The sequence below is a fragment of the Mesoplodon bidens genome (assembly GCF_964165515.1).
Source record: "Mesoplodon bidens genome assembly, chromosome: 8".
Taxonomy (NCBI): domain Eukaryota; kingdom Metazoa; phylum Chordata; class Mammalia; order Artiodactyla; family Ziphiidae; genus Mesoplodon; species Mesoplodon bidens.
Window position 1 is genome coordinate 11,756,095 of NC_138165.1, and position 18,104 is coordinate 11,774,198.

The 18,104-nt window shown below is 40.1% G+C and overlaps 1 protein-coding gene across 3 annotated transcripts in view; it reads left to right on the forward strand.

Moving 5' to 3' along the window:
* The first annotated feature begins 6,073 nt into the window (after window positions 1-6,073).
* The window catches only part of SLC35F5 (solute carrier family 35 member F5), a 44,896-nt gene continuing 32,865 nt past the window's right edge, over window positions 6,074-18,104 (forward strand). For 2 of the 3 annotated variants that reach the window (XR_014016562.1, XM_081243210.1), the window contains exons 1-4: window positions 6,233-6,362; window positions 7,162-7,252; window positions 7,409-7,550; window positions 17,275-17,418. Coding sequence is in view for 2 of the 3 variants with exons in the window: in XM_081243210.1 (XP_081099336.1) it covers window positions 6,323-6,362; window positions 7,162-7,252; window positions 7,409-7,550; window positions 17,275-17,418 (417 nt within the window). In the remaining variant the exon portion in view is untranslated. Of the gene's footprint in view, window positions 6,363-7,161; window positions 7,253-7,408; window positions 7,551-17,274; window positions 17,419-18,104 lie in introns of all 3 variants that reach the window. The other variant, XM_081243211.1, reaches the window with a different exon arrangement.

Sequence of the window (18,104 nt, forward strand, 5' to 3'; positions counted from 1 at the left end):
GCAGTTGGGAGGGAAGCTTGGCTGGTTTCTTTATTCCCTATCTTATTTTACTTCCTTTCTGCCACTCACCAGGCTGTGTCTGATACCTCTGTGGATAGGGGATACGGCAGAGGAAGGATGCCAGGGAAGGGAGAGAAAAGGCCTTACCTGACTGGTTTGGCTGTAATATGACACCTCTGCCTTCTGGGAATGGTACAGTGGCATATGCTAAGTTTGCCTGTACCAACCCTCAAGAGCTCATTGTTCAATTATCAGGAATTTTGTATGGTTGTTAAATCCAGACATCATTAAAAATTAAATCATATATAAACTTACAATTAAATAAATGTTTTAAAATACTCATTGTCTTCTAACTACTTAACTACATTTTACTGGTTTCTACGTTCTTGTCTTGAGTTTACTTATGTCTACTGTATATGCACGGTGGAAGCACTTTACAGTGGCGTCTTGTTGTGCATCTTTGCCATGTTTAGTGATGTCACGTTGGTACCCCGAAGTTGGCTGTGGCAGGAGCCAAGGAATCTTACCGTGGAAGTCAGAAATGCTACAAACCTGGACTCTTTTCCTGGAGATCTGGTTGTTAAACCTTTACTAGAACACCACCGGCATGGTGTATTCCAAATGCAGATCTTCATTCTCATGGAATGCTTCTGCTGGGATGTATGTTTCCTGTAGTTTCCTTGGCAAGGGCCTGTCTCATCTCTTAGACCACTTACAATTTTCCCCTGAGTAGTTCTCTGTTGGAGATATCTCATCCCTCGAGCAGCCCTTGTTGGTAGAGTCACTCTTAAGAAACCCAATATGGCTCCTTCCTATGTGGTCCACTTCTAGCCTGTGAGAAATTCATCTTCATTTTTCTTCCTGGAAATATAGGCCATTCCCATCAGAATTCTCTTTCCTTATCATGCAGACAGAGCAGCAAGGCTCCAGTAAGCCCCGGTTGCATCTTCTCGCCCCCAGACTCAGGCACCAGCCCTTGTGTCCCTTAAACTCAAGAGAACATGTGCTAAGACCTTTGAATACTCTCTAGAAGTGCCTACTTCCTCCCTTGCTGGTCCTGAGGTGGGGAGAAGCACACATCCCAAATCCCTAGGGGGATGCTGATGGGAATATTCAGATAATGTGACGACGCTCTTCAAACAAATGCATAGTTTCCCATCTTTAGACTCTTCTCATGGATTCTTAGTCTACATATACAGCCTGGATATGAGTGGTGTGCTGACAGTAGAACTGGGTTAGGACACTCCCTTTACAGTCTAATCCCTTACCTTAGAACATGACTGTCTTCGCTACTTATTGTTTATTCTGTTGGGGGGCCTCTGCTCAAAGCAGAAGATAACACAAAGAGTCACATCTAACAACCTGTTACATATATCATAGCCTCAGTTTGCTTTTTGCAGATTTTCTCATTTGGGAGTTGAGGCAACCTGGGCTGTTCATGGGCCACAGGGGCTGTAGAAGTGTTCCAGGGACTGTGAGACTCAGGCTGGGTTGTTCACTTACTGCCTCTCAGCAGATGGGAACGCAGGTGTTGGTGCAAATGATAAGAGAGGAAAGAGCTAAGGTTGTACTGGGCGCGTGGTATCAGGTATCAAGTATCAGAAGCAGCGCACAAGACCAAGATGGGAGACGAGAGAACAAGGGAGAAGCTGAGGAGGTCAAGAGCACGTTGGGAAGTGGATGTGGCTGTCAGTGAGCTCCCCGTTACCATGCTGTAACCTGCGGGCACGGGCCACTCCGCTGGCAGGAGGCTGATGGGCTGGCTGAAAGCACAGGGTGGGCGCGGGCGGCGCCACTTTTAAATTCCTCAGCATCAATGAAATGGGGCTCTTATTTTCTTATCTCATTCCTCACCAATTATGCCTTCACTGGTAAGATATAAAAGGAAGTAACACTCCAGTGAGACCATTTTCAAAAAGAGCATCGATTTGGCGTCCAGCATGGTACATAGTGCTAAAAGGATACTAGCCAAGTATGTTTAGATTCAGTACTTTCTAGCTTAGCAAATGCCTGCTTTAATTAGATAATCAGTTTTGTCCATAACATGGTTTTCTTGAGGGCCATATCTTACATAGTGCGCCAAAAATACTACCACACTGGTAGCCATCAAGTGGACACTTAATAATTTCTGCCTTACTAAAAGTGTTTCTCTCTTATTTAAAAGCTCTTAGATTCTCCTCACATACAAATTATAAGTCCAAACTCCCTGAACTAGTTCCCACAACACGCTGCAACCTCCCCAGAATCCACCTGATCTGTCTTAATTCCCATTCCTTCCTTCCATATATGCTATGTTCTGTCAAGTGTTTTAGCAGTTGCCTCTGGACACACCTTTCTTTCTTGCTCATGTCAGAGACCAGAATGTGCCCCCCCCCCCCCGCAAAATTGTCACTTTGGCATAAGGATTATTTTGAGCTGGAGGCAAATGAGATCAACAGATGCAGAAAGAAGCCTTCCTGACTAAAAGCAGAAACTTCTGAAAAATTAAGGACTGCCATACTTAAATCCCCTCTCCTTGGGAGGTTTTACGGCCACGAAGAAGACAGAAAGCCAAGGTGGACCTGCACAAACCAACCTTATTCCATTAGCTGCCCCTATGTATTTACCTTCTCATGGGTTGCTGCACCTGAAAGTCTGAAACTCTTTTCCTTTGTCACATCTCTAGAAATTATTGTTTTGTTAAGATGCTACATTAGCCCAAGCTCTAACCGCCCATTTGAGTTACTTTTCCTTGAGATTTCTCCCAAACGATATGCTCTGTATGTGTTAATAAACTGTCATTCCCTTGTTAATCTGTCTTTTGTCAGTCTAATTTTACAGGACCCCAGCTGGAGAACCTAGGAGGATGAAAGGAAAAAAGAATTTTTCCTCCCCTACACTCATACTCTTTTACTCTCTTAGAAAAAAAATCATTCCTCTACCCTGCCCCCATCAAAATTCTACCCATCATTAAAATGAAGCTCAGATCCACCTGTTTTCTAAAGCCTTCTTTATATTTACCTAAAGAGATCATGCCTGCGGAACTCTGGCCCATACCCTCAAGGGCATGGCAATGAGTGGCCAGCAATCAAGCACTGTCCTGGGATGCCTATTCTATATATGTTTGGAACTTTTATTCAGATCTCTTGCTATTTTGCTACTCCAACCTGCCTGTAAACCCTTTAAAGTCTAGGACTTGAGTGTACACAATAAACCCTTAGGACCTTAGATATCCCAGAATCTCCCAAGGTTATGACCTCCATTACAGCATGTTATTTACCCCGTAAAATGCAGTAATTCAAATTCAAAAGCAGTCTCTTGTGTACAAAAAAAAAAAAAAATTGTGAACCTCTATCCATTAGACCATGTGTTAGATACAAATCAAATCAATTATTTATTGAGCTTGTGTACCCAGCATTCTGGTACATACTAAAGAGAATATGATGATAACATACAAGCTACACGAGTAGACTGTTGGCCAGAACTTGATCAATAACTGCCAGCTTCCTAAGTTTTTGCCCTGTTTCCAACTTAGGACCAACCAGAGAAAGGCAAATACGCAGCCCTAACCAACCACCTAGGATGCCTCGCTTCTGGTTAGTCTTTCTCGTTTCCCCATACCGACAATCAAGGCATCCTGAAGCAGTTCCCCTTTTCCACTGTAAAGCTTTTACACTTCCCTGTCTTTGAGTCTCTGCCAAATACAAGTGATGGGAGCTGACTGCCTTCCTGTCACAAGCTCTGAATAAATATCTTTTGCTTGTTCTCGTTTGAGTGTTATTTATTTCCACACTTGGAATTCACAGAACTATTATAAGTGGTTTCAACTATTAACTGAGGGCTCCAAAGGCTCATGACGTAGCCATTTGTAATTTTACTGAGGCTTGAATTTAAAATGTCATCTTTGATACTGGTGTACAGGAGTTAGTTAACTAGTGACTGTCCTGTACACTCACATACAACTTTGCTTGCATATTCATACTGTAACATAGGTACTTACTGAAGAAATTATATTCTCTATATTTCGGGGGATTTTTTTTTTAAGACTTAACTGATGAATCTTAAGGGTCTACTATTGAGAGATTTCAAAAGGACTTGAAGAGTGATCGACTTTGAAGAGTAAAAAGGAAATTAATAAAAATGAAAGATCAATCTTTTTAAGCCTGTGAGACTACGAAAATAGTACTACCAACAGAAATGAAGTTATGAGGAAGAAAATTGGCTTCAAAAGGTCAAGAGACGGCAGGATGTTGAAGCTCATTCAACAAATATTGACTGCAGTTCTGTGTTAGGCACTATTCTAGCTGCTGAGGAGATAGTGGAGGACCATATAGGCAAAAATCCTTGCTCTTGTATAAGTTATATTTGAAAATGTAGACAGCTGGGATTTGGTAGGAAGGGAAATGTAAAGATACCTGCTTTTAAGACTTAATCACACAGAGATGAGTTAAACTTATATCAGAAAGCAGCTTTCTAAGACTTTGAAGTTCCTGAGGACTTGGCCTTGGACAAGACATACGGGAACAAAAGAAAGAAATGCCTGAGGTCAGGATGCCACAGCACAGAAACCACACCAGGGCCTGTTGACTCAGAGTAGTCCAGTGGAATTTTCCTCAGAGTGTGCTGGGAAAAAAATGTTAAGGGAAGATTAACCTAGGATTAGAGGCACCATCTGTTAGCAGATGCTCTGGAAATAAGTGGTAATAATGGTAATTTATATACATTTACAAAGTACTTACATTTGCATTATTTATTTAAGAAACAGATAAGAGTATCAGCATATTTATAGATGGAGAACTGAGGTAGAGAGAATAATAGTCCTCAAGATTACACAATAAACTGTGGTCAGATTAAGAATTAGAACCTAATTTTCCTGACTCTTAGATCCTGGGAGGTATTCATAATGCTACTATTTTTTTCAGTCTGTGTATCATAAATGTAGCTTAAAAATTCTTAAGCATATTAGGAGCCTGACACCCTAAAGAAAGAAGGATAAAGCAGGTACTGAAATAATTTGATTAATATCTGCAAACAAATTTCCCCTAAGTAGTAATTTTAGGTAAATGGTTAAGGTTTTTCTATTCTGCATGACACGTTTCTGAATAATTTATTAAAAGAGCTTGGTGCTGATAGTTTATTTGAAATTGACTAGATTAACACAAAAAAGTCCATTGGTATTGTTTTATTAGTCAACTGAAAAAATTCAATACATTCAATTTCAATAAAACGAGAGATTAAAAAGGTAAGAAATGCACTACATTTGACTGTAGAAGTAAGAAAATTTCATTTCTTCACACCATCTCATAAAGATGTTACAAATGTGCTGGTGGTAGACAACTCCATACAGAACCTCGTAGTATTGTTTTTGTTTTCTAAATGCAAACCAGCACACTGGCAATCCATTTTTCTTATGGGATACTGAAAAGATGATTAAGAAAAAATCTGTACAATGTAATAATTATTAACATTTGTGTTCTACCTGTCGTGAATTATCTAAGCCCTTCACATTTGTACGCTCATGTAATCCTGGCATATGTACAAACTAACAGATGAGGCAGGTGCTATTATTATGCCCACTTTTCAGATGAGGAAACTGAGGGTCAGGGAGGTGAAGTAGCTTGCCCTAGGGATACAGCTTCTAATTCCCAGAGCTGGGATCTACTTTACATACAAAAAGTTTCCAGAAAGCAAAAGTTCTCCCAAGCCATTTTGCTTTTCCGGCCTCTTCTCGAGAAAGGAATATCGGGAGTCGCCTGACCGAACTTTGTAAGAAATGGAGTTACTATCTCTTCTTTTAGTGCGGGGCCATCTGGAGGCTTGGCCACCTCCCTTGACCTTCGCTCCAACCCAGCCACCCACGCCCGCTTCCCTCTCCTTCCACCGCGCCCCACTTCCCTTCTTCCCACCTCCGCTCCTCCCTGCCGCCCCAGCCGCATATTCGCGCTCTGTGCCCAGCGCCGCCAAACCACCCTAGAGGCGGACCCTCCCGCGGCCGCCGTTGCGCCTCCGTGACGTAACCCGCGTGCCACCGCCCTCCGGCCGTGGGGCGGGCCGCAGGCCAGGCTGGCTGGCCGGGGCCGGGGGCGGGGCCGGGGGGCGGGGCCAGGATCCAGCTCCAGGCCTCCGCGGCCATCGCTGCCTGCGCGGTTCCTCACTCTCGCCTGCTCCCCGCCCTCCCGGGCCGAGTGGAGCCGGGTGGCGTCGGCAGCCTAGCCCCGAGGGGCACCGGGGCTTCAGGGGCTGGGCCTCCAGCGCAGCGCAATGTCAGGCGCCGCGACAGCCCTGTGAGTCCGAGGCCGCGGCCGTGGCCCTGGGCGGCGGCGGGTCCGGGCCGGGTCCGCTCATGGTGCCGCCACGACACCATCGCTGGGCAGGAAGGCCAGGTAGGTAGGCACGGAAGGCCCGCGAAATCACCCGGAGCCGAAACCGGGATCGAGGGTCCACCAACAGCCCCACCTCCAGCCTTTGGTAGCAGCCGACGTGCTTTGACCGAAACGGCAACGGTGTCTGGGGAGGCAGCCTGGGCGCCGCCGCTTCAGGGCTTTTTACTCGCCTTCCCTGGGGAGGCGTCACCGGCTTAACTTTTCTTTTTTTTTCCTCCGAAAAAGGAAGATTCTCTTTAACAGCTGTTTCCCCACCCACCTCGTGAATGACTGTTTAGATCTAAAATAAGTGACAGGGGTGGGTGGGGAAGCCTGGAGGATCCTTTCCCTTTACCACGTGAGGTGCTTGGAAACGTGCCGTCTAGACTCACAACAAATCCCTTCCTCTCACATCTCACCCAACTCCGCTCGAGATCGGGGACGGAAAAGACACGTAGAAACAGGCGCGTGTCTAGACGCTGTCCCGGGAGTGGGTACCTCCGGAGAGAGGCACGGGAGGCGAATGCAGTTCTGTATTTATGAAACTCGGAGAAGCTGTTTTTCAGTAGCTAACTATTCTTAAATATGCCGTTTGTTGAATACTGCTTTTTTTTTTTCCTGTACCATGTTCTTTTCTGAGTATAATTTGAAATGCACAACGGATAACATGAAAGTCTAGAGGAAAGTGTCAGTTATATTTTACACACTTTGATATTCTTTCATTTGCTTTCATTTGGAAGGTGAACAGTGAAAAAGAGCTTAGGAATCTTATGTTGAGTGGTTGATGTTTTCATAAGCATTGTTTCGTGGTGGTTTTTAGGTGCGCTGAGTTCTTCACCTCCGTTTAGACTCAGATCTGACCAGTTTTCAGGCGCTGCTCTTGAAGACCTCAGAAAGGCCTTTAAAATAAGGTAAATTACACACCTTTTTTTTTTTAACCTGTATGACTTTCAACCTGAACATTAGCTTTAAAAATGTAAGATATTTCTGTTATACTAATTTTCTCATTTTTATATGGTTATTTAAAAAATATCTCCTCTAATGTGATCTGTATTTTCACGAAACAGACTGCAAATGGTGTGTGTATTTATCATGAACCGAATGAATTCCCAGAGCAGTGGTTTCACTCAGCGCAGGCGAATGGCTCTTGGGATTGTTATTCTCCTACTTGTTGATGTGATATGGGTCGCATCCTCAGAACTTACTTCGGTATGTAATTCTTGTCTAGGAATGATGTTGCGTTATAGAAATATTGTTATAGTATCTCTCGTCATTACTGTCTCTCATCTTAAAGCAGTATTTTGAAGATTGTTGAATTATTTATCTTTTCTTTGATAATGAATTAGTATCAATTCAAGTTGCAACTGAAAGGATACTCTTTTTGTTGCTTCATACAGTTTTCTTATATCTTTTAGGGAGGTTATTTAGAAAATGAGATACATGCATATTTTCTTAATATTTGTGGGTGTTTTTGTTGTTTTTTTCCTAAATTAATTTCCTTCTTTAGAAATACTATCTTCTAGTGGAACAGCCATCTAGGATGCGAATCCATTTGTCACCATTTAGTAGAAAGTGAGAATGCTTTAGGACAGATGAGTGAAAGTGATCTGAGTTTTCATGTACAGGGCACTATCGTACACATACATGCGTGCATGGACATTTATATGTTTGCCGATTCAAACATTATTATGAAGTATATATATACAGTGATTGCCTTTAGTTAAATTTTATGTTGTTTTTATTGATGACCTGTCGGTAGTAATGTGGTATTTTGAGTTCACAAGCTAGTTTTTCTTTCAACTTGTACAGGTACTTTATTCTGTTTGGCTAATGATCTCTGTAAAAACCTATTTTCAGAAGTTACATTGCATTTCAACTTACATGTTGCTATCTTAAGGCAAAAGGAAGACTAGCATTTATAAAATGAGCTTAAATGTCACAAGAAGCAGTATGATACTGCTGGTCATCTCACATGGTAGCTAAGTAAATAGTTGACATTGACATTGTATCCGATGAATGAATAAATGTTTAGCCTTTCTGGACTTAGGCTCTGGAATACAATAGGCCATTTATTTTTCACTTTTCTACAACCTTTTTAGTTTTTAGATTAACATTCTGTAGTTTAACTACAAAGAAACCTCTTTAATGTTGACAGGGAAATAAGCCTATCTTTAAAATTTTATTTTAGTTTAAATAAATAGTTTTGTTTTTATTTATCACGTAATAAAATTTAGGACAAAAGCACACCTGATTAAATTATAATTTAACAATCCATATCTAAGCAAAGTAAAAAAAAAAACAACCCAACAACAAACTTGTCCCTATTTTTGAAAAAAGTAAAACCTGTTAATAAGAGGATATTTTATAATTTGGTTATCCAGGAGCATATGTAATGCGTCTAATTCCTCAGCCAGATATGCTCTTCAAACTTAAGATATACTGTGTATTTCAAAATTGAAAATCAGTCTTTTTATTGTGGAAATTTTCTGGCATATACAAAGTAGAGAGAATGGTGTAATGGATCTTCATGTACCCATCACTTACCTTTAACAGTTATCAAATTTTGCCAATCTTTTTTTTTAAATAGATTTACTTATTCTATTTATTTATTTTTGGCTGTGTTGGGTCTGTTGCTGCACGTGGGCTTTTCTCTAGTTGCTGCGAGCGGGGGCTACTCTTCGTTGTGGTGCACGGGCTTCTCATTGCGGTGGCTTCTCTCGTTGCGGAGCACGGGCTCTAGGCGCGCAGGCTTCAGTAGTTGTGGCTCGCGGGCTCAGTAGTTGTGGCTCGTGGACTCTAGAGCACAGGCTCAGTAGTTGTGGTGCATGGGCTTAGTTGCTCCACGGCATGTGGGATCTTCCCTGACCAGGGCTCAAACTCGTGTCCCCTGCCTTGGCAGGCGGATTCTTAACCACTGTGCCACCAGGGAAGCCCCAAATTTTGCCAATCTTATCAACCCCTTCCCAAACATTTTTTCTTCCAGTGTTTAAAGCAAATTCTAGCTACCTGTCATTTCACCTATAAATTCTTTCATATTCATTTCAAAAGGACTTCTAATTTTTAAAATATAATTACCATGCCATTAATATATCTCACAAAATCAATTATAATTCATTAAAATCATCTGATATTCAAATCTCCCTGGTTGTCGAGGACGTCTTTTTAGGTTAGGATCTAGTCAAAGATCACACATTACATTTGTTGGAACTTTTAAGTCACTTTTAGTCCTTAACCGTATTCCCTCCCTTTCTTTTTTTTTTTTTTTTTTTCTGATTTGTTGGAGAAATTGGATCATTCTTCCTGTAGAATATATCACACTGTCGTAGTCCATTTGGGCTGCTACCGTAACAGACTACCGTAGACTGGGTGGTTCAAACAACATTTCTTACAGTTCTGGAGACTGAAAAACCCAAGATCAAGGCGCCAGCAGTTTTGATGTCTGTTGTGAACCGCTTCCTGGCTCTTAGATGGCAGTCTTCTCACTGTGTCCTCACAAAGCAGAAGGGGCAGGAGAACTCTGGGGAGTCTCTTTTCTATGGAACTAATCTCATTCATGACTTACCCTCGTGACCTAGTCACATCCCACAGGCTCCTGCTTCCTCATGCCATCACATTGGTGGTTAAGATTTTCACCTAAGTGGATACAAACGTTCAGTCCACAGCACACACGTTCTGGATTTGGCTAGTTACTTCCTTGAGACGTCATTTAGCTTGCTCCTTTGTCTCTCTTATTTCCTGTAAAATGGTAGATGTGAAGTCTTGATTTGATTTAGGTTCAATTTTTAGGAAAAAGTGCCTTGGTGGTATTGGGTACTTCCTTTGATATCACAACATGAGGCCCATAACGTCTGCAAGTCTTACTTTGGATGATGCCAATGTGAGCACTGTAAGTTCCTCATCAATCTTTAGGTAGTGGTTGAATATCCATATGATTATTGCCCAGATAGAGTATTTCACTAGGGTTGTAAAATGGTGATTTTTTTAAGGGTCGTTCCTGCTGCGTTTATTAGCTAGAATTCTTTAAGGAGAACTTTTCCACAACTACTCTTTGGTTATCCTGATACACGGGTCATATAGGAAAGGTTGGATAAATCTTGATTCTTTCCCTTTATTCATTTTTTCCCCCTTTATTCATTTTAAACTAATGTTGCCTAGCAACTTCTGGAAGTAACCATTGAGGATTTTTTGCATATCATTATACATTTATGGATTTTTGTATATTTGATGTGTTTTAAGCAATTGTGGTTATTATCCCTTTTGATGCTTAAACTGCCCTATCTGTGGCCGGTGGGAGCCCCTTTAAATTCTCTCCAGTGTCCTTTCAATATTACCCCATTAATCTTTAACATCCTGTTTGCCTTCTGGCACAAGATGCCCCAGACTCATCTCATACATTCCTGCCCCATACTTGAATTTGACCCTTTCTTCAAGGGCCTGTGTTTTTTTTTGGGTGCAAGATGGTACAGATCATCATCTGCATTCTAGAGGTGCTCATTCCTTCTGGGTTATCTTTTTTTTGTTATTTAATTTTACTTATTTTTTTATACAGCAGGTTCTTATTAGTTATCAGTTTCATACAACATCGGTGTATACATGTCAATCCCAATCTCCCAATTCTTCACACCACCACCACCTCCCCACCGCCACTTTCCCCACTTGGTGTCCATACGTTTGTTCTCTACATCTGTGTCTCCATTTCTGCCCTGCAAACCGGTTCATCTGTACCATTTGTCTAGGTTCCACATACATGTGTTAGCATAGGGTATTTGTTTTTCTCTTTCCGGCTTACTTCACTCTGTATGACATTCTATAGATCCATCCACCTCTCTACCAATGACCCAATTCCGTTTCTTTTCTGGGCTGAGTAATATTCCATCATATATATGTGCCACATCTTCTTTATCCATTCATATGTCGATGGACACTTAGGTTACTTCCATGTCCTGGCTATTGTAAATACAGCTGCAGTGAACATTGTAGTACATGACTCTTATTGAATTACGGTTTTCTCTGGGTATATGCCCAGTAGTGGGATTGCTGGGCTGTATGGTAGTTCTATTTTTATTTTTTTAAGGATTCTCCATATTGTTCTCCATAGTGGCTATATCAATTTACATTCCCACCAACAATGCAAGAGGGTTCCCTTTTCTCCATACCCTCTCCAGCACTTATTGTTTGTAGATTTTTTGATGATGGCCGTTCTGACTGGTGTGAGGTGATACCTCATTGTAGTTTTTTTTTTTTTTTTTAAAGATGTTGGCAGTAGGAGTTTATTAATTTATTTATTTATTTTTGCTATGTTGGGTCTTCGTTTCTGTGTGAGGGCTTTCTCTAGTTGTGGCAAGCAGGGACCACTCTTCATCACAGTGCACAGGCCTCTCACTATCGCGGCGTCTCTTGTTGCGGAGCACAGGCTCCAGACGCGCAGGCTCAGTAGTTGTGGCTCACGGGCCTAGTTGCTCCGCGGCATGTGGGATCCTCCCAGACCAGGGCTCGAACCCGTGTCCCCTGCATTAGCAGGCAGATTCTCAACTGCTGCGCCACCAGGGAAGCCCCCTCATTGTAGTTTTGATTTGCATTGCTCTCATGATTAGTGATGTTGAGCATTCTTTCATGTGTTTGTTGGCAGTCTGTATATCTTCTTTGGAGAAATGTCTATTTAGGTCTTCTGCTAATTTTTGGATTGGGTTGTTTGTTTTTTTGTTATTGAGCTGCATGAGCTGCTTGTAAATTTTGGAGATTAATCCTTTGTCAGTTGCTTCATTTGCAAATATTTTCTCCCATTCTGAGGGTTGTCTTTTCATCTTGTTTATGGTTCCCTTTGCTGTGCAAAAGCTTTTAAGTTTCATTAGGTCCCATTTCTTTATTTTTGTTTTTATTTCCATTACTCTAGGAGGTGGGTCAAAAAGGATCTTGCTGTGATTTATGTCATAGAGTGTCCTGCCTATGTTTTCCTCTAAGAGTTTTTTAGTGTCTGGCCTTACATGTATGTCTTTAATCCATTTTGAGTTTATTTTTGTGTATAGTGTTAGGGAGTGTTCTAATTTCATTCTTTCACATGTAGCTGTCCAGTTTTCCCAGCACCACTTATTGAAGAGGCTGTCTTTTCTTCATTGTATATTCTTGCCTCCTTTATCAAAAATAAGGTGACCATATGTGCATGGGTTTACCTCTGGGCTTTCTATCCTGTTCCATTGATCTATATTTCTGTTTTTGTGCCAGTACCATACTGTCTCGATTACTGTAGCTTTGTAGTATAGTCTGAAGTCAGGGAGTCTGAGTCCTCCAGCTCCATTTTTCTTTCTCAAGATTGCTTTGGCTATTCGGGGTCTTTTGTGTTTCCATACAAATTGTGAAATTTTTTGTTCTACTTCTGTGAAAAATGCCATTGGCAGTTTGATAGGGGTTGCATTGAATCTGTAGATTGCTTTGGGTAGTAGAGTCATTTTTAAAATGTTGATTCTTCCAATCAAAGAACATGGTATATCTCTCCACCTGTTTGTATCATCTTTAATTTCTTTCATCAGTGTCTTATTCTGTTCTGCATACAGGTCTTTTGTCTCCTTTGGTAGGTTTATTCCTAGGTATTTTATTCTTTTTGTTGCAGTGGTAAATGGGAGTGTTCCCTTAATTTCTCTTTCAGGTTTTTCGTCATTAGTGTATAGGAATGCAAGAGATTTCTGTGCATTAATTTTGTATCCTGCTACTTTACCAAATTCATTGATTAGCTCTAGTAGTTTTTTGTTAGAGTCTTTAGTATTCTCTATGTACAGTATCATATCATCTGAAAAGAGTGACAGCTTTACATCTTTTCCAATTTGGATTCCTCTTATTTCTTTTTCTTCTCTGATTGCTGTCTGGATTCTGTTTGCTAGTATTTTTTTTGAGGATTTTTGCATCTATATTCATCAGTGATATTGGTCTGTAATTTTCTTTTTTTTGTAGTATTTTTGTTTTCTTAGTATCTGGTTTTGGTATCAGGGTGATGGTGGCCTCATAGAATGAGTTTGGGAGTGTTCCTTCCTCTGCAGTTTTTTGGAAGAGTTTGAGAAGGTTGGGTGTTAGCTCTTCTCTAAATGTTTGATAGAATTCACCTGTGAAGCCATCTGGTCCTGGGGTTTTGTTTGTTAGAAGATTTTTAATCGCAGTTTCAATTTCGTTACTTGTGATTGGTCTGTTCATATTTTCTATTTTGTCCTGGTTCAGTCTTGGAAGGTTATACCTTTCTAAGAATTTGTCCATTTCTTCCAGGTTGTCCATTTTATTGGCATAGAGTTGCTTGTAGTAGTCTCTTATGATGCTTTGTTTTTCTGCAGTGTCCATTGTAACTTCTCCTCTTTCATTTCTAATTTTATTGATTTGAGTCCTCTCCCTCTTTTTCTTGATGAGTCTGGCTAAAGGTCTATCAATTTTGTTTATCTTCTCAAAGAACCAGCTTTTAGTTTTATTGATCTTTGCTATTGTTTTCTTTGTTTCTATTTTATTTATTTCTGCTCTGATCTTTATTATTTCTTGCCTTCTACTAACTGGTTTTGTTTGTTCTTCTTTCTCTAGTTCTTTTAGGTGTAAGTTTAACTTGTTTATTTGAGGTTTTTTTTGTTTCCTGAGGTAGGCTTGTATAGCTCTAAACTTCCCTCTTACAACTGCTTTTGCTGCATCCCATAGGTTTTGGATCATCATGTTTTCGTTGTAATTTGTCTCTAGGTATTTTTTGATTTCCTCTTTGATTTCTTCAGTGATCTCTTGGTTATTTAGTAACATATTGTTTAGCCTACATGTGTTTGTGTTTTTTACGTTTTTTTCCTGTAATTAATTTCTAATCTCATAGCGTTGTGGTCGGAAAAGATGCTTGATACGATTTGTTTTCCTAAATTTACCAAGGCTTGGGCTTCCCTTGTGACGCAGTGGTTGAGAGTCCGCCGGCCGATGCAGGGGACACGGTTTTGTGCCCCGGTCCGGGAAGATCCCACATGCCGCAGAGCAGCTAGGTCCGTGAGCCATGGCCGCTGAGCCTGCGCATCCAGGGCCGCTGAGCCTGCGTGTCCAGAGCCTGTGCTCCGCAACGGGAGAGGCCACAGCAGTGAGAGGCCCGTGTACCGCAAAAAAAAAAAAAAAAAAAAAATTACCAAGGCTTGATTTGTGACCCAAGACGTGATCTGTCCTGGAGAATGTTCTGTGTGCACCTGAGAAGAAAGTGTAATCTGCTGTTTTTGAATGGAATGTCCTATAAATATCAATTAAATCTATCTGGTCTGTTGTGTCATTTAAAGCTCGTGTTTCCTTATTATTTTTCTGTCTGCATGATCTGTCCATTGTTGTAAGTGAGGTGTTAAAGCCCTCGACTATTATTATGTTACTGTCAATTTCCTCTTTTTTTTTTTTTTGCGGTCCGTGGGCCTCTCACTGTTGTGGCCTCTCCCGTTGTGGAGCACAGGCTCCAGAAGCACAGGCTCAGCAGCCATGGCTCACGGGCCCAGCCACTCCAGGGCATGTGGGATCTTCCCAGACCAGGGCACGAACCCGTGTCCCCTGCATCAGCAGGCGGACTCTCAACCACTGCGCCACCAGGGAAGCCCAATTTCCTCTTTTATAGCTGTTAGCAGTTGCCTTATGTATTGAGTTGCTCCTTTGTTGGGTGCATATGTATCTATAATTGTTACGTCTTTTTCTTGGATCAATCCCTTGATCATTACGTACTTCCTTCCTTGTCTCTTGTAATATTCTTTATTTTAAAGTCTATTTTATCTGATATGAGTGTTGGTACTCCAGCTTTCTTTTGATTTCCATTTACATGGAATATCTTTTTCCATCCCCTCACTTTCAGTCTCTATGTGTCCCTAGGTCTGAAGTGGGTCTCTTGTAGATAGCATATATATGGGTCTTGTTTTTGTATCCATTCAGCAAGCCTGTGTCTTTTGGTTGGAGCATTTAATCCATTCACGTTTAAGGTAATTATCAATATGTATGTTGCTATCACCATTTTCTTAATTGTTTTGCGTTTGTTTTTGTAGGTCCTTTTCTTCTTGTGTGTTTCCCACTTAGAGAAGTTCCTTTAGCATTTGTTGTAGAGCTGGTTTCGTGGTGCTGAATTCTGTTAGCTTTTGCTTGTCTATAAAGCTTTTGATCTCTCCGTCAAATCTGAATGAGATCCTTACTGGGTGGAGTAATCTTGGTTGTAGGTTCTTCCCTTTCATCAGTTTTAGTGTATCATGCCACTCCCTTCTGGCTTGTAGCATTTCTGCTGAGAAATCAGCTGTTAACCTTATGGGAGTTCCCTTGTATGTTATTTGTCGTTTTTCCCTTGCTGCTTTCAATAATTGTCTTCTTTGTCGTTAATTTTTGCCAATTTGATTACTATGTGTCTCGGTGTGTTTCTCCTTGGGTTTATCCTGTATAGGACTGGCTGTGCTTCCTGGACTTGGGTGGCTATTTCCTTTCCCATGTTAGGGAAGTTTTTGACTATAATCTCTTCAAATATTTTCTAAGGTCCTTTCTCTCTCTTCTCCTTCTGGGACCCCTATAAAGCGAATGTTGTTGTGTTTAATGTTGTCCCAGAGGTCTCTTAGGCTGTCTTCATTTCTTTTCATTCTTTTTTCTTTATTCTGTTCTGCAGCAGTGAATTCCACCATTCTGTCTTCCAGGTCACTTATCCGTTCTTCTGCCTCAGTTATTCTGCTATTGATTCCTTCTAGTGTAGTTTTCATTTCAGTTATTGTATTGTTAATCTCTGTTTATTTGTTCTTTAATTCTTCTAGGTCTTTGTTAAACATTTCTTGCATCTTCTCGATCTTTGCCTCCATTCTTTTTCCGAGGTCCTGGATCATCTTCACTGTCATTATTCTGAATTCTTTTTCTGGAAGGTTGCCTATCTCCACGTAATTTAGTTGTTTTTGTGGGGTTTATCTTGCTCCTTCGTCTGGTACAAAGTTCTCTGCCTTTCCATTTAGTCTATCTTTCTGTGAATATAGTTTTCCTTCCACAGGCTGTAGAATTGTAGTTCTTCTTCCTTCTGCTGTCTGCCCCCTCTGGGTTATCATTTTTTTCTAGGCCTTTTCAATGCATATAACTAGGTTTTTTGGGGGTTTTTTTTGGAAACAAAAATTATGACTTCATTCTGATATTTTCAATTTAAATGAGGATTACAAGGATCTACTGTATAGCACAGGGAACTATATTCAATATCTTGTAATAACTTATAATGGAAAAGAATCTGAAAAAGAATATATATATATAGATATATATACATAAAAAACTGAATCACTTGGCTATACACCTGAAACTAACACAACACTGTAAATCAACTATAGTTCAATTTTAAAAAATCAAACAAAAAAACAGTGATTACAGGTTGTTGTATAACTTCCTAATAACATTAAACTTCATGCAGTTTTCTTCATACCCCATACTGTTTCATTGCTTCTCTTTATGCTATTTCCTCTGTTTGGGCCTTCAGATACAGATCAAGAATAGCTTCTTTTGGGAAACTTCTGAAACGTTCAAAGTGGTCCGTCTTTCCTTGGTACTCTCATGGTACCCTGTATCCCCCTATCATGGTATTAGCACATAACACTGTGTATTCTTCATATCTATATCTGTGTCTATATATCTGTATCTGTATCTATAGATCTCCTCTCAGGAAATCCTATCTTGTTTTTCCTTAGCTGCTAGTATAGATACTGTTGCATAGTAGGTTTTCAGTGACTATTGAACAAAAGTTGTTGTGCAAGTTGTTGCTGCTTTGTTTTGGAAATATTATCCTTTGTATGCAAGGCAAATACAATATTCAGAAATGAATTCAAAATATTTTTATAATCCCTTTTGATCTTTCCCTTCCAAATGAACTTCTAGAGTTAAAAATCATGTAATAACTGTATTTTATTGGAAATGAGTAATAAGGTTTGTCTCACAGTTTCTGTAACTTTTTCCTCCACAGTATGTTTTTACTCAGTACAACAAACCGTTCTTCAGCACCTTTGCAAAAACATCTATGTTTGTTCTGTACCTTTTGGGCTTTATAATTTGGAAGCCATGGAGACAACAGTGTACAAGAGGATTTCGAGGAAAGCATGCTGCTTTTGTAAGTTTAAAATTTTAACTGTTTGTTGGAGCAGGGGTAAATTTTTTCAAACTGTTAGTTTCTTGAAAAACAGTCAGATTTTAACTTGTTCTTTAAATGAGTGAAGACAGCATGATATAAGAAAAACTTGCTTTTGTCCATACTTTTAAATTTACTCTTCTAATCAGCTTGGCATCAGAATGTTTTGTGAGAAGTCAAAGGTACATAATCACTTTCTTTCCCTTACCTCATGACATGCTCTGAGTTGTTAAGACTTACTTAACTAGTCCAAATCAACTAATGTGGAGAAGATGATGGAAGATAAAGGATAAGAAGAATATCTAGAGTCTGTGGTCATTTGCAGATCAAATAAATATCATCTAATTAGCTATAAAGTTGATTGTAGAAGCAAACTAATTCAAAGTTTATATGTTAAAATGAAAATAACATATTTCAGGGCATATTTCAGATGTTTGGCTAATGAAATTATATTCCATCACTAATGTCACATAAAATGCTTGTTTATGAGTGTTGAAAGAAATGGCAGTTTATGTAGTGATGTATCTTCCGTGTAGTAGAAACTGAATTTTTGATAATGAAGAATATAAAACTCTCTTTTTTTTTAATTTTTTACACATTTATTTATTTATTTATTTATTTTTGGCTGCGTTGGGTCTTTGTTGCTGCACGCGGGCTTTCTCTAGTTG